Source organism: Vanderwaltozyma polyspora, genomic scaffold (genome assembly GCF_000150035.1).
Source record: "Vanderwaltozyma polyspora DSM 70294 KpolScaffold495 genomic scaffold, whole genome shotgun sequence".
Lineage (NCBI taxonomy): Eukaryota > Fungi > Ascomycota > Saccharomycetes > Saccharomycetales > Saccharomycetaceae > Vanderwaltozyma > Vanderwaltozyma polyspora.
In genome coordinates this window covers 1-16,438 of record NW_001834636.1, presented here as the reverse complement: position 1 = coordinate 16,438, position 16,438 = coordinate 1, and the positions used below count along the sequence as shown (strand labels likewise).

The 16,438-nt window shown below is 31.9% G+C and overlaps 2 protein-coding genes and 1 further gene across 2 annotated transcripts, besides 2 other annotated features; 2 read left to right on the top strand and 1 right to left on the bottom strand.

Annotated features, from left to right (window-relative positions):
- Positions 1 to 1,617: 1,617 nt before the first annotated feature.
- Positions 1,618 to 2,855, bottom strand: GLC7 (type 1 serine/threonine-protein phosphatase catalytic subunit GLC7; the record flags this gene model as incomplete). The annotated part of the gene is made up of 2 exons (XM_001643813.1): positions 1,618 to 2,376; positions 2,679 to 2,855. 2 exons carry the CDS (start codon positions 2,853 to 2,855, stop codon positions 1,618 to 1,620), a joined length of 936 nt encoding a protein of 311 aa, XP_001643863.1.
- Positions 2,856 to 5,623: 2,768 nt separating this feature from the next.
- Positions 5,624 to 7,123: a sequence feature (similar to hypothetical protein; correction of possible frameshift sequencing error~similar to Saccharomyces cerevisiae PMD1 (YER132C) and MDS3 (YGL197W)).
- Kpol_495p2 lies at positions 5,624 to 10,161 on the top strand (the record flags this gene model as incomplete).
- Positions 7,126 to 10,161: a sequence feature (similar to hypothetical protein; correction of possible frameshift sequencing error~similar to Saccharomyces cerevisiae PMD1 (YER132C) and MDS3 (YGL197W)).
- Positions 10,162 to 11,458: 1,297 nt separating this feature from the next.
- On the top strand, positions 11,459 to 16,438 carry GCN1 (Gcn1p; the record flags this gene model as incomplete). The annotated part of the gene is made up of 1 exon (XM_001643812.1): positions 11,459 to 16,438. A coding segment is annotated over one exon (4,980 nt), but the record flags the coding sequence as incomplete, so codon positions are not given.

Here is a 16,438-nt window from a genome sequence, read left to right as displayed (position 1 = left end):
GTTTGGACTCTTTAAACTGGACAAACATATTGAAATGAAACAGCTGTATTATATTTTTATTCTTTAAATTAGTTGATTAATTATATTGAATTAAACTTTTGAAAAGCCTTTCGCTCATCCAAATGAAAACGATGAAGAAGAAGAACAGGTATTTATAAATAAACTTTAAACAAATAATTTGAATTAAATGGAGCTAAATTACAGATTAATATATATAACTACGTATAATAAAGTAGTGAAGTTGATACACCAATAAAGTCATGTTTGAAAATCCTCAAGAAATATGAAGATGAAAGACTCTAAATAAAATTTTCTATATCAACTATTCCAATTAATTTGTTGTGATGATAATTTAATTTCTTATTCTGAATGATCTTGATAATGTAATTGCAATTACTCAATTTAATGGAATATAAATATTCTTATATTTGGCATTGGTGAAAATAAAATTACTTTCGCTAATATACGGTACTGTAATAACTCGAATTTTAAATAAATGTCATACAGAAATGTAACAAAATGAAGGGAAAACTGGGATTGAAGTAAAAAGGAGATTTAAAAAAAAATGGAATCAAAACATAGAAGGAGGTAGAAATAAAAATAAAGATATAAGAGTCGACATCAATTAATAAGCAGATACCATCTTACTATTTAGTTAATATCTTTTAGTATATTATGCTCAACAATAAAACCTGACAAAATCAATTGACGCCTTCTTCCATAATCATACAATAATAACCTCTTAAGATATAGTAATAGTAATAACAATAATAAAATGTTGGCATAATTATTGAATTCATTTGCTTTATAATATAAAAAAATAATTAGGATAAGTATCTTGAGATATATTCATTACTCTTTGTAACTGACAGAAGACGGATGGATAAAGTAAAGTAACATAAAATAAAACTGTAATAATATTAATTTGATAATTATAATAAAATCAGGAAAAAAGAAGATATAAAAATTAACGAGATCATTTATTGTAGCATAATTTGTTGGTATAACGGCTATGATTGATGCCAATAAATTGTAGATGACGATAACAAAAACACACAAATCTTGAATACCCAAATAGGAGCAAGCTTAGTACTTTATTTACAGTTTGATAATAAATCCATTAGGTATTCATTTACTTTTAATATTTCCCTGCTATAAATGATTTAAGACAATACGGAAAAAATCATAAAGTGAGAAGGGAAATATACAATTATATATATATGTTAGAGTTTCGTTTCTGATGGCGATCTAATATAACTTTGATACCAACAACATAAAAATGAAACGAAGGGATTTTTTTAAAATCTAATCCTGATTTTATAAAATTATGTTCATTACCATTGATGAAACGGAATCGAGAAGTTTAATTGAAGATGGTAAATTAATATTTTTTTTTATTTTATGACGTCTAATGTATACGTGTATGATTGTTGTATGAATTACAAACAAATAATAGAAAAAAGAAGATAATAACTTAAATTATTAGTAAAAAATGAAGGAAGTGTGAGGTAGGATAAAACAATAATATAGTTTCCTTTAAAATGATAATTGGGTGGGCTAAATTGAAAATTAAATTGCTGGAATTAATTTATTTTTATGATCCTTCTAATGAATAGATTATTTCTTCTTTCTACCTTGTTGTCTTGGTAAACTTTTTTGAGCTGGTTTTAAAATTTGGAAAGAACACAATAGAGATTCATCCACACTCATCATTGCACCTGCATTATCAAATTCACCACAATAGTTTGGAGCACTAAACAGGGTTACCAATTGTCTTTTACTGAAGAATTCATAACCATCTTCGACAACTTGATGCGCTCTACAAATCAATTCCATATCTTGTTTCTGTAAGAATCTATTAACGACATCAGGACCAAAAGTGAAGGAGACACCTCTATCATTTTCACTCCAACCGACTATATCTTTATCAGGATCTGACCATAAAAGATCACATAATAGACCGACATCAGGTATATCGGTTGGTCTCATAACTCTTCTAATTTGTTCCATACTATTTAAATCTGGGGATAAACCACCGTGCATACAGAAGATTTTTTCATCGATGATGGCGGCGATAGGCAAACAATTGAAACAATCTGTGAAAGTTTTCCAAAGTTTAATATTGTAACGTCTTTTACATTCATCATAAAACCCATAAATTCTATTAATGGAGGCACATTCGTGATTACCTCTTAAGATGAAGAAATTTTCAGGATATTTAATTTTATAAGCCAACAATAAACAAATAGTCTCTAGAGATTGTTTACCACGATCGACGTAATCACCCAAGAATAAGTAGTTTGATTCTGGAGGGAATCCACCATATTCGAATAGACGTAATAAATCATAATATTGACCGTGAATATCACCACATATCTGTAACAAATAGGGAAGGGGGGTAAAAATTGAAAGTTGTTAGTAAAATGAGTTCGATTGAAATAGGTGTTGAGTGTGAAGTTGGAATAGGATAGATAGTTTGAGCATGATCTTGCTGAGGGTTCTAGATATAAGTTTGGTATCAGTGATCTAGAAAGGGGCAAAAAAAAAATTTTTTTCTGATTTTTTTTCCATCTTTCAAAAATTCCAAAACAAAAAAATGGGCTATTCTATCTATCTATTGGAAAACAGGACACACATAATACAGGGAGATAAAATGAAATAAAATAGAGTATACATACTTTAATTGGGGCTTCTAGTTCTAGTAAAATAGGTTGTTTTATAAATATTGATCTTGCCTTTGAGCAAAGGAATCTAATTTCATGTTCTTGCAAATCCACTTGCTGGCCAGGTTTTGAACCTCTAACCTCTAGTAATCTATCAATGATATTATCTATATCCACAGCAGAAGTCTCCATAACCACAATAATATATATATAAGTTTATGATTGATTGATGATGACGGGGGGTGTTATTCTTGTTCTTATTCGTTTTTGAATTTGAATTTGAATTTAGTTTTGTTTTTGTTGCTGTTATTACCAATTACTTTATTTGTCTTTTCAGTTGATGTGAATCGATAGGGAAGGCGAGAGTATTTGTAATATAGTGCAGTGTAGTGTAGTGTAATGTTAAACAAAACCTTCTTTATTTAGTATGCGACCAATATCTTATACCTTGAGTGATGCAGAGAAGAGAAAAAAAAAATTTTTTTATTTTAATTTAAATTCAAATTTTTTTTTTGCAAAAGTAATTCTCCTGTATCTTTAAAATATAAAAACTAATCAAACAAACTATAGTAAAATAATATAAAATCAAATCAAATAGAATGGAAAACCAGTTTGGGTGTTTAATTCTAAATTCTAAATTCCAAGTATCCAAAGTTAAGAAAAAAACAAAAAAAAATAAAAAAAGAGACTAAATAAAATAGACTAAAAAAAGTATATTCAAAATAGAGATGGAAGGGGGGGGGGGGATAAGGGCTTTGATGAAATATATTCCTGGACGAGTATGTAATGGAATAGAATGGGATAGAATATAGTATAGTATAGTATAGTATAGTATAGTATAGTATAGTATAGTATAGTATAGTATAGTATAGTATAGATATAAATACAAGTGTAAATGTAAATATAGTATAGTATAATTGAATATAGGATGGGGGAATAAGAGTATACAGGAACTAAAGTAAAGTAAACTGAACTGAAAGTAAAAGTGAAAGTTGAACTGAACTAAAGTAAAGTGAAAGTGTATATAACTCGATCGAAAATATAATGAAAACCCAGAACGATTAGAATCTCGTTGCTGCTCGATACAAATAGAGAGAGAGTGCGTTTGCTTGCAAAAAGTACAATACAATACAATACAATACAATAATACAAGATAATTAATTATCAGTCCAGTTGATCCTCTTTCTTTTAATTTAAATTTTTTATGTTTTTTTTTCTTGCTTGTCTGATTGATTAGTAACTAGTAACTAAAAAATTTGTATTTGTATTTGAAAACGGAAGTGGAAGTGGAAGTGGGAGTGGAACCAGAGGCAGACCAGAACTGGACAACAGAAAGAAAACCACTAAAGACGAGACGAGACGAGACGAAGGCGAAATGGACCAAACAGAAAGGAATAGGAAAAGGAAAAGGGAGAAGAACAAGAAGAAGAGGGAAATTAATCAGAAAATAAACAACAACTTTTTCTGACAGTGGCAAACCAGACAAAAGAAAGGTGGAAGGTAGGGTAAATGTATGGTCCGTGGACATTGGCAATACGATAGAGTATTATAAGACAGTGAGTGAGCTTACGGAGTGTCGATTTCAATTTCCTCTCATCATACGTACCATAATTGCAAATGACGAGAGAGACTCTGGACAGCCGGGTAAACCATGCAATATACTCTTGCTGACACTGACACTGACACTGCTCTGCTCTGCTCTGGCTAGGAAAACAAACAGGGACAGAGTGAGATATCATATCTAGTTGTGATTGAAGAAAGAAAGATGGAACACAATTGTTCTTGTTCTTGTTCTTGTTCTTGTTCTTGTTCTGGTTTATTACTAATAGGTCTCTTGTTTGGCTTGACAGACACCGAAAGAGACAATTTATGGTCGGTGGCAAAACACAAGGGGACGGGAGCAGCAGGAGGCCAAGACACTTCAATGCACTGCATTGAAGTGCATTGAAGTGCAGTGCAGTACAGTACAGTACAGTACAGCGAGAGATGGGAATAAACAAAACAAAAAATAAAACAGCGATGTCTCTTGTCGTGTTGAACGAGTCCTTTCTGAAGGAGGGTAACCTCTATGGTACATTTGTATGTGGGGCCGAGAGCGGTCTCAATCACAGAGAGACGAGATAAGATAAGAACACAAGAGCCAAGCGAAACCGGAGTGGTGTGGTGTGGTGTGATGCGGTGCTTCCCACCATGTCCTCTCCATTGCTCGGCACTATGGCAGGGTAACATTCAGTTGTTTTCTTCCTCCCTTTCCTCCCAAGCTGCCTCTCTCTCTTGCTCGTGCCGTTGTTGTATTATGTTGTTTTTTTTTGGGATGATTGTGTGTCATGACTAACGAACGTCTAGTGTATAGTATAGAGAAAAAGGGTTGGAGATTTTTGCTTGGTGTTTGTTGTAGGTGTCTGTTTGTGGTATCATTTTGTACTTCTTTGTTGTGTTGTTGTGTTTTCTTTTAATCTAAATGGCTGTTATTAATCACCGATTCTGTTCTGTTTGGTGTTTTAATCTCTTTAATCCAAATATTTGATTTGTATTCTCTCTCTCATTCTCTGGGCTGGATGCCGATTTGTCATGAGACCATAACATAACATAACTCAAGGTGAATACAAAATCAATATACCTATATATCCATAACTATACCTTATTGATTATCTCTTAGTTTGTCTGGATTTCTATTATTTTTTTTTTTTTTTTTTTTATTTGAGCTTTTGAGCTTTTGTGTCCTTCAATAACAGTTATATTATATTAATTTTGTGTTTTTGTGTTTTTGTGTTTTTGTGTTGTTGTGTCTATTTTATATATTGCAAATCATCATTTAGAGTTCAACAACATAATATATAATAAACATATACACACAAACACACATATATATTTAAATAGTCTATCTCACTCTCATCATACTCTGCAGCTTCACATCCTATACACATCTGGCCTCTGATTACTAGTTATAGATAGACACCATGTTTGTATTGCAACCGTCTCATTCGGTCTGTTATGATCTATCTTTACCAAAATACACTTCCACTTCAAACAACAATACCATTACAACTACAAATATAAACGTAAATAACAATACTGATACCAATGCAAATGCAAATGCAAATAACAATACCAATACCAATACCAATACCAATACCAATACTAGCAACGAAAACCAAACTCAACACTACTGGAAGGATAAACTGGAACTAAACGCAAGAACCGGCGCAGCTACTGTCTTGGCAAGATCATCCATATATGTACACGGTGGTTTGACAATACCTTTAACTCTACCTGCAAAACTATCGACAAGCATGAACATTCAAAAAGAATTAATGCTATTCTTTGCAAAAGAAAAAGAACTATCTTTGAAATTTAAATCTTTACAAGATTACATTTCTCCACAAATCTTTCATCTCGATTTGATCTCAAGAAAATGGTCAAAAATTGATACCATCATACCAAATGATAACACAGATTTTGCTTTATCCCGTTTATTTCATTCAATCGTCTATTTGGATTCCGCTATCTATCTCTTTGGTGGCTTGATTTTATGTCCAAGAGCAGAAAACTATAAATTAGTACCCACTAATGACCTTTGGAAACTAGATTTAACCACTAAAAAATGGTACTGTTTGAGCAAAAACAATCAAAATATAATACAACGTTATAACCATACTATGCATATACAACTACCATCCCTTAATTCAGGACAGACAACACCTACTTCTTCTGCATTATCAAATATAAATCAAAATCAAAATCCAAGTCCATATTCAAATATAAACCAATTAAAAAATGAAGATAAAAAATTAATCATTGTCGGCGGGTACGATATAAATGATGAACCCATCTTCACTTTAGACACTTATAACATCACCAAAAATTGCTGGGAATTGGATAACCCTTCAAAATTAACCACTTTGAATTATAATTCAAAACCTTTCCCTTTACTAAATACAAACAACATTTCAACTTTAATCACCAATAATGATGTAAATATACCTACTTTAGTTTCTTTCTCACCACTACCCCAAAGTTGTAAAACCAATACCAATGATAATATAGCCTCATCACAATCACCAATAAGCAACCTCAATACTAATATAGGCATCGATATCACACAAAATATTTCAGAAAACCCTTCAAGTTACACCTCTCCAATGATTGCATTACCCTTAATTCAAAGCTCTAAAGGTATTAGGACAAACAATAACAAAAGTGATATCAATAAAATACTAAATTCACTTATTTCGCCCATAGGCTGTGCCTATCGAAATGAATGTATGATTATTGCAGGTTATCAAAACGAATGTACTTTGGAAAATTTTAAATGCTGGATATATTCCTTTAAAAATGGTAATTGGTTACAGTTAAATTTAAATTGTAAAGATTCAAATTTATTTTCTGGTAAACCCAGATTTTTCAATGTTTTGCTTGGACTTCTCACCACGAAATTTTATTTTTGGGTACTTCCTCAATAACAAATGATGCAACTTCTGTTCAGAAATTCGATACTTTACTTTCTGTATCTTTACCAGTATTAAATACCTCGAATGGAAGTTTTAATTTAATAAGCAATTATTCACTCAGTTCGAACCAAACTGACCAAATTCATTCGGATTTAAAAAGATTTCATACGAGATCAAAAGTTGAAGATAAAGTCGAAAATATTCCATCAGTTATCCCAGCTTCTCAATTCGAAAAATATATTCAGTATATCTCCTCTAAAATCGGTCAATCAATGAACTTTTTGTTCCCACCTTATGCTATGGTCCTAGGTAAAGATGCATTTGATGTTTTTGGAAAGTCTCTATCAGATTTTGAATTCATCACTCTCGAAGGTGATACAATCGGTGTTCCTATTTATCTCTTGCGGAAAAGATGGGGAAGATATTTTGATCTATTGTTAGCAAACGGATATGAAAAAGTTTGTTCTGAATATGAAAAGGTTGGCTTGGATATGTCTTTAATTGATTTAACCCAGTTGAGTTTACAATCTCAATCTTCAAAATCATCTTCTTTTGACCACCATTTCAATAGATTTAATAGGTCATTGGCCACTAGTTATGACCAGGAATCAACTCCAACAATAACAACTATTTCTCCATACAGGTCACAAAAAAATATTGCAACACCATTCAACATCGCTTCATATTCGTCAATGAAATTGCCACAGACAGAGAATAATCCACAACCTCAACAGCAGCATCAACAAGAAAACATAACTGAGCATACTTTAGAATCCCATCCATCACATCAATCAATATCCAGTCTAAGATCAAATAAGAGTGTTGATAAATCAAAATTTGACACAACAAGCTCGACAACAGGTATGGTCTTTAGAGTACCTTTTCAAGAGAGTACTGACCAGTCTATTGATTCTACTAAATTACCAGCCTTATCTATTTCTAACACGAACACAACATTGACCCCTCAAACAAAACCTCGCCGTAGTTCATCAATTACAATGCCAAGAATTGATCCAATGACCCCATCAACTCCACAGGATATTATTACAGCTCAATCTTCTACAAAAGCAAAAATGGCATCTTTGGTTGGTATGCAGGATCTATTACCTAGCGAATTTTTTACTTCGTCAAAGGAATCTCAAGATCTTGCTAGACCAAGAAATGATTCAACTTTTTCAAACAATAGTGTCAATTCATATGATAATGCGTCGTCTATTAGATCAAGTAACTCCCATGCCTCACAGCCTATGTATGAACAGGCAACCGGTATTGCTTCTTTGGCATCATTGAATATCATTATACCACCAAATTCGGAAGCCCCTACTGAACCTTTGCCACAAGTACCATCTGTTCCCTTTAATTTATCTTCGAAAAGTAGTCCTTTTTCATCGAGAAGATCATCATATGGTGTGAAGGGTAGTTATCCTGATTTAGATTTCAGACGGTCAAATTCATATAACTTTTTGGATAAAGAATTGCTGAATGAGGCTCAACAAATAATTGATAATCCGGTATTGTCAAGTCGTAGAGCTACATTTACCTCTCAAGGAGCAGGTTCTCCTCACAGACCAAGTTATCACAAAAATTCAACGGCTTCTGATTCAAATAGTATATTCCATCATAACAATTCCGATGCCGCTGATTCATTATCTTCAAACTATATGTTAGAACTTGATCCCTTGTTAACACCAAGAAGTTTATACATGCCATGGACAACAGCATCGACGGAAGCATTTGCAGAATTCTTTTTTACAGGACAAGTAAACTATAAATGGACAATAGCACCAGTGGCCGTTAATTTACTTGCAATGTCTAAACTTTATGAAGTACCTTTGTTGTACAATTTAGTTTCAGAAGTTTTATATTCCGTTATATCAAGAAAGGAAGAAAACTTGTATATTGCATGCAAATCTCTGAAGAATATAATTAAAGCAAGAGTTGCAAAGTGTTGTCCAAGTGATTTAGAAAGAATAACAAATTATCTTTCAAATAATGATATTTATAAACAGTTAGACACCTACCAAAATTCTCTGAGATCACTTAATAATGGGTTTATTGACGTTGATGTCTTGAAAAGTGCTTCTATATCATCATCAATAAACACACATCGTGGAAGTGAAACTTGTGAATGTAAGTACGGGTCGAATACAAGAAAATCTAGTATATGCTCTTCGATTTTGAATACACCTACAACATTTGCATATGATCATAGGGACAGTCATAGCTCTACCGGATCTGGAACATTTCCTTCTAAGCTACATATACATTCACCAAGATCTTCATATTATAATCCATTGGGTCGTATAAGGAAGAAGTCAAGTTTAAATAAGGAAATATTTTTCTCTGATATACCAACTCGTTCAGACTCTAACTTAGGTAGTAAAACTTCAAGTTATTCAATGCATGGAACCACAAGTGAAGGTGATGAACCTGAGTCTGAGTTTTTTGCTAAAATTGGTACACCAACCGAAATTGAGGAACAAATAAAGTCTCTAAACTTGAAAGATGATGCATTTGATGAACCAATTCTTTCTACAGTTAAGAAGCCTAGTTTCAGCAACGAAGAATTAAATGGCATTTTTGAATCAGAACTGGATTTGTCTCAATCTGAATCTGATGATGATGATGATGACGATGGCAATAATGAACTAGCAGGAATGTCTATGAAAAAGCTTCAAAAGGAAGTTACTCAAGCTAATAATATGGATGAATCAGTTGATCCATTGTATAAGATAGATTCTAAAACCGAACTTAATGATGGTCAAAACCCATTACTAAACAGAGTGAAATCCCCTAGAGTTTCTAGGGATTCAAATTCCACATATGGAACAAATCCTTTAGTTCTAGATAATTTATTATCGAAAGACTCACTGCCTCCGGTTGATTGTGTCATTAAAACAATTCACAAAGCGTCAGTTTTAGTGAACGATATCAGGATGATAATGAGATGCGTTGATTGTATTGAAATATCTAAAGAATTACACAATATCAAGAAAAGACTTCCAGAAGAATTGACAAAAATTGAAAATGAATTAAAAGTGATTTGATTTATTGATATAGACCAAAAAGAAAGGTTTTAGGATTTAGGATTTAGATTTTAGAATTTAAGTTTTAAATTTTGAAAAATAATGAACTCATTCTTCTTCCCCTGATTATGAAATATCCAAATATTACAAAGTCTTCGATTGTTAATTGAAGCTCAATGAACTTTCCATACTCTGCATTTATTTTTTTACACTCATATATATATATATATATATATTCTTTAATATTATTCATTTGATTATGTAGGTAGTATACTTGGATGTCCAAATTCACATTCCAACTTCTATTTACCCCTAATTTTATAACACAAGAAAGGATGCAAGCGTAACTACAAACAAGCAAGAAATAAATTGTTAACAAAATACAGCCTCAGTTTATACTAGTTAAAAGCACCGCTATTAAGGTGGTGAAACAGCCACGGCACAATCCACATCGACCCAATTGTTTCAATTCAAAGTTAAGAACTTAGATTTGAACAGAATGGATAACTAGAGTTCTCTCGAACACAGATGTTAAACATAACTATAACCTATCCTCATCGACTGTAATAGTTGATAAGGATCTTTAAACTGAACAAAAAAAAAGAGAATATTAATCAGTCAAGAAAGAACAAAATAGAAATAGAACCAAGCAAAACTCGTTGATTATACATTCTGTTTTTTTAAAAAAATCAAGTTTCCATCCTATTTATATACTCAAGACCAGTTTTTCAAACATCATTATAGTATTCGTTTTACTTTTACGTCTGTCTGCCTGTCTCTTTGAGCTTGTTGTACTGATTTAAAACCCATTTCGAAACATTGATACTCACAAACACCAGTAGCCACCTAGAAAATTTTTTCATCGTAATGTATGATACAAAAAAATAATATACGATGAATTAAAAATTAGCTGTAATGGTCACGTTGAACGGTGAAGTTTTTTCCGTTGTTAGGGCATTTTTTGAAGCTTTTTTTTTTTTTTTCGATTTTTCGATTTTTAGTTTCGAGATTTTTTACATCTCATCACTAACCTACTATTCCAATTTCGAATTGAAAGGTTATTCGAAACCAATTATCATTTCGAAATTAGCAATAAAAAGATATATACAGACTTTTGAGTCAATTGGACAGTTCCACTTGGTTATATTTACTATATCCTCTTAATCTCTAGAACCTGGCACGTAATTCTGGTACATATTAATAATAATAAAAAAATAATTTGTTATTATTACTATTAATATTAATATTATTTTTTTTCTACAAATTACACATCAGTACCAGTTTACTCAACTTCAATTGGTCGTAAATTAGTACCAACATGGACAGTTTATCTTCCAGTAATTCTAAATCATGGGAGGAATTATGTCCTTTGTTAGAACGTAACTGTCATGACTCTCTATTATCAAAAAGAATTCCATTTTTGCAACAATTGCAGCAATTAATTAAAAGTGAAACGTTAGAATTTAGTGACTTGTCTTATGTTTCTGCAGTGTTATTAAATACTTACTCCATCTACCAGGATGCTAAATCAAAGAATTTAGTTGTTTCTATTTTCAAATCTATTTTAGATTTAGAACCAAGATTATTAGAAAATTACAGTAAATTCATTTTAAAAATTTCAAGTGAAAAGCCTGGTAGCAAAGCTGTAGTAGACTATTTAAATCTATTGGAATGGGTTGACCAATTCATTTTGTTCATCACTAGAGATATCGATTCTTTTAAAAAAAATATCGAATTGTTAATACAATCTCATATTTTTTTAACTCATGGTATTGAATCAGCTCTTGATAATCAAGAAAATATAAAACAATCTCATGCAAAACAAAATCAACATAGAAGAAGAATCCGTCAAAGTATTCTACAAAGTTCAGTGAAAACTTTTGTTAAATGTTTTAAATTGAATACCGAAAATAATGTTTTAATTTTATCTTCTATATTAGAATTAACTTTAAAAAATTTTACAAAATTAAATTTACCTACCTCTGGTGCAATCTTCATAATTGGTTCCTTATCTCAATCATGTACACAATTACTTTCGTCACAACCAAAATTACATCATCAATTTAAGGAAAACTATGTTACTGAATGCTCTGCCTTTATTGGTAAAGAAGTAATCTTGGGCAAAAATGTACCTTCACCATTCTGTTTGGAAATTTCATTATCTCCATTTTTATATGAATTCGTTACATTAGACTTATTTAATACCCATTTCTTACCTAACTTAGAAAAGGCAATTTTGAGAGCACCAGAATCATCGTTGGAAACCTTGAATGAACTATACTCTGCTGTTAATTCTGAAAATATTGATATTTTGAAAATTCATACATCATCTAAATTAATGACACAATGTTTCTCATCTTTAAAAAGTTCAAAAGAAAATGTTAGAATTATTGCATTGACTACTATATTGACCGTATTGACCTCTTCCTCATCAAATTTAACAACCTCTGAAACTTTATCTAAATTTATAGCTGAAGTCTTCAAAAATATAAAATCCAACTTGAATGCCGACTACAAAACTACAGCTTCAATCATTTTATATCATTTGCCAAGATATTATAAAGAGTCTTCCAATGAAGTTGTTAAAGGTCTAACACAATACGTCAGTAAGGAATCAAATGAAGCTGCATTAAAACAAATGTTAGATGCCTTCTTTGTACATTATTTTTATATTGAAGATACCATTGAAGAAACCGATAAAACTATTTCCAACGGTTTTAACGAAAAGAAACCAGCAATAAAGAAAATATGGTTTATTTCATTTTTGACTGCTTCAGTTCATGCATCAAAAGATATCCTATTGAAGTTTGGGGATAAATGTATTGAATTTATTTCAGAAACATTTAGTCATAGTTTAAAAAATAATCACATCGCATTATTGGGTTGTTTTGAATTTATCCACCGTATCTATGAATTAGGTGCATCAGATATCAAGGCAAAAATTGTAGATTTGTTTAAATCTTTTAATGGTACTCCAATCGTAGGTTCAGCATTATTAAGCATAACGCTATCAACATCTTTAACTTCTGAACAAAGATTACATTCCATAAAGTTGTTAGAAAATATTTATATCAGAGAACCAGAGATTATTGGTATGAGTATCATATCATCAATAGAAGAATTATTGAAAGATTCGGATGATATCTTAATTGATGAATTTTCCTATAAATATATAACTCCTGTTTTCAATGCTATTTCAGTGAGATTGGACAATACTGACATATCATCAAAGATTTTAATCAGTGAACTACTTATTTCACAATCAGAAAAGTTCAAGTTGAAAAATGGATGGGCTGGTTTAGTTCAACACGCTCAACAAGATCCTTCTCAAATTGTTCAAGCAAATGCAATTGAAATAATTGATAAAATAGCAAATGTCTTAAGTAACCCAAAATTTTCAGGTTCCGATTTTGCTAACTGTGCATTGAAATCTGCCGCCTACAGTTCATTTGTTAACCCAGCTGCAATTGTGGGGCCATTATCAGAATTAATAAAAACTGACTTAAATACTACAGCTCTTTCCAAATTGACAACTCAAGACTTCGAGATTTTTAATACTGCGGAAGGTGAATTAGTTGTTAATGTATTAGAAAAGAATTTGAACAATAAGTTGGCTGATAAAAATTCCAAGGATTATGAAACTTTGAAATGGGAGCAAAATATAAGAAAAGAACAAGCTAAAAAATCAGTGAAAAAGTTGACCAAAGAAGAGCAAGCATTGGTAAACGAACAACTTTCTAAAGAATCCGAAATTAGAGCAAATGTCACATCCATTAAATTGAAATTGCAGCGTGGTATCCAGTTAATAAAACAACTTGCAAATGATTCAATACAAGTAGATAATGGTCGTGAAACTTGGTATCCAGTTGCGGTTACACAATTATTAAACTTATTGGGTAACAGAAACTCATATTACTTAGTTCAAGAATCTGCTATTCACACTTTCTTAGATTTGTCAAACTCGGTTACTTCTAGACTTGATCAAACCAGATTTTTTATTGGTCTTGCCACTTTACGTGTACACTCTATCTCAAATATTCCAGAAAATTATTTAGAAGAACCTTTATTAGACCTATTGTCAAGAATTTTATTTAGAATTAAATTTGTTTCCGATCAACTACCGTTAGATGCAACAAGTTTAACATATCTATTACCATTATTAACCACAGTTTTCGAAGAAGGTAAGAAGGTTGCCATTAAAAATGCTGACAAACCAGTCTCAAGAAATGAGTTTGTCGAAGAAGATAAGGAGGAAGAACAATTATTATTAGCTTTAGATATTATTGCTGCCCATGCAGAAGCATTTGAAGATCCTTCAATTCCAAGAGTCCCAATTTTGAAGGTTTTGCTTTCTTTGATGTTGTTGGCATCAAAAGCAAAGATTGCAAGAGATTGTTTCATGGCATTAAGTCAAACTATCTCAGTTTCTCCTACCAAAGAAGATTTAGAAATTCTTCTACAAGGTGTTTTATCACCAAATGAATTTGTTAGATCGACCATTCTAGAAGCAATTGACAATGAATTTGAATTGGAGCCTTTCATGAAATACTCTATTGAGGTATATATATGTAAATTTGACTCGCATGATTCTATTCGCTCTATTGCTGACTTCATTTGGGAATTTAGCCATTTTGAAGTTTCTCAGGAAATGATTGATGAATTCTTTTCCTACTTCAACCAAGAAGACAGTGGTATTCGTTTATTTGCAGCTAGAGGTTACGTAGCAGCAGTAAATGAATTGAACAAAAAGTTGGCTGGTTCATTAGAATCTAACTTGAATTCATTATTACAGTTTTACTCTGAAAAATCAAAACCACTGGAACCAATTGTCGATGACTTTGGATTGGTAGTTGTCACCGCTGCAGAACGTAAAGATCCTTGGGAAGAAAGAAGTACAGCTGCCATAGCACTAAAAGAAATGGCCCAATTATTATCAGATAGTGATAAAACTGTCGTAAATACTATCCAATTTTTGGTTGAAGAAGGTGCATTGGGTGATAGAAATTTGTTGGTCAGACAAGAAATGAAGGAAGCCGGTATAGCAATCATTGATACGCATGGGTCTGGTAAAGTTGAAGAATTAATTCCAATTTTTGATAAATCCCTAACTTCTTCAACTGAAATTGATGTAAGAGAAAATGTTATTATCTTATATGGTTCATTAGCAAGACATTTAAATGAAACGGATTCGAGAATTCATACCATCGTTGAGAGATTGGTTGCCACTTTGGATACACCTTCCACTGATGTTCAACAAGCTATTGCAGAATGTATTGCTCCATTGGTAGTTTTATTTAAGCCAAAGGTTAGTAATTATATCGATGTTTTGATGGCAAAACTTTTGGATACAAATAGTAATGTCATGGTTAGAAAAGGTGCAGCATGGGGTATTGCTGGTTTTGTTAAAGGTTATGGTATATCTTCTCTATCGGAATTTGATATCATTCGTAATTTAATTGAAGCTGCTGAGGATAAGAAGGATCAACAGAGAAGAGAAGCTGCAGCATATGTCTTTGAATACTTGTCAAAATTGTTAGGTAAATTTTTCGAACCATATGTTATTGAAGTTCTTCCAAATATTTTGAAGAATTTAGGTGACTCAGTTCCAGAAGTCAGACATACAACTGCAGAAGCTACGAAGGTTATTATGTCACATACTACCAGTTTTGGTGTAAAGAAATTAATTCCAGTCGCTATATCGAATTTGGATGAGATATCCTGGAGAACGAAAAGAGGTTCCGTTGAGTTATTGGGTAATATGGCTTATTTAGATCCAACTCAATTATCAAATTCATTGTCAACGATTGTTCCTGAAATCGTAGCTGTTTTGAACGACTCTCATAAAGAAGTTCGTAAATCTGCAGATGAGTCTCTAAAACGTTTTGGTGAAGTGATCAGAAATCCAGAAATTCAAAAATTAGTCCCTACTTTAATTAAGGCTATTGGTGATCCAACCAAGTATACTGAAGAAGCACTTGATTCTCTAATTCAAACACAATTTGTTCATTATATTGATGGTCCTTCCTTAGCTCTAATTATTCATGTCATTCATCGTGGTATGCATGACAGATCTGCAAATACCAAGAGAAAGGCATGTAAAATTGTTGGTAATATGGCTATTTTGGTTGATACTAAAGATTTAGTCCCATACTTACAACAACTGATTGATGAGGTCGAAATCGCGATGGTTGACCCTGTTCCAAATACAAGAGGGACAGCGGCTCGTGCATTGGGTGCCTTAGTCGAAAGATTGGGTGAAGATCAATTCCCAGGATTAATTCCACGTCTATTCGATACT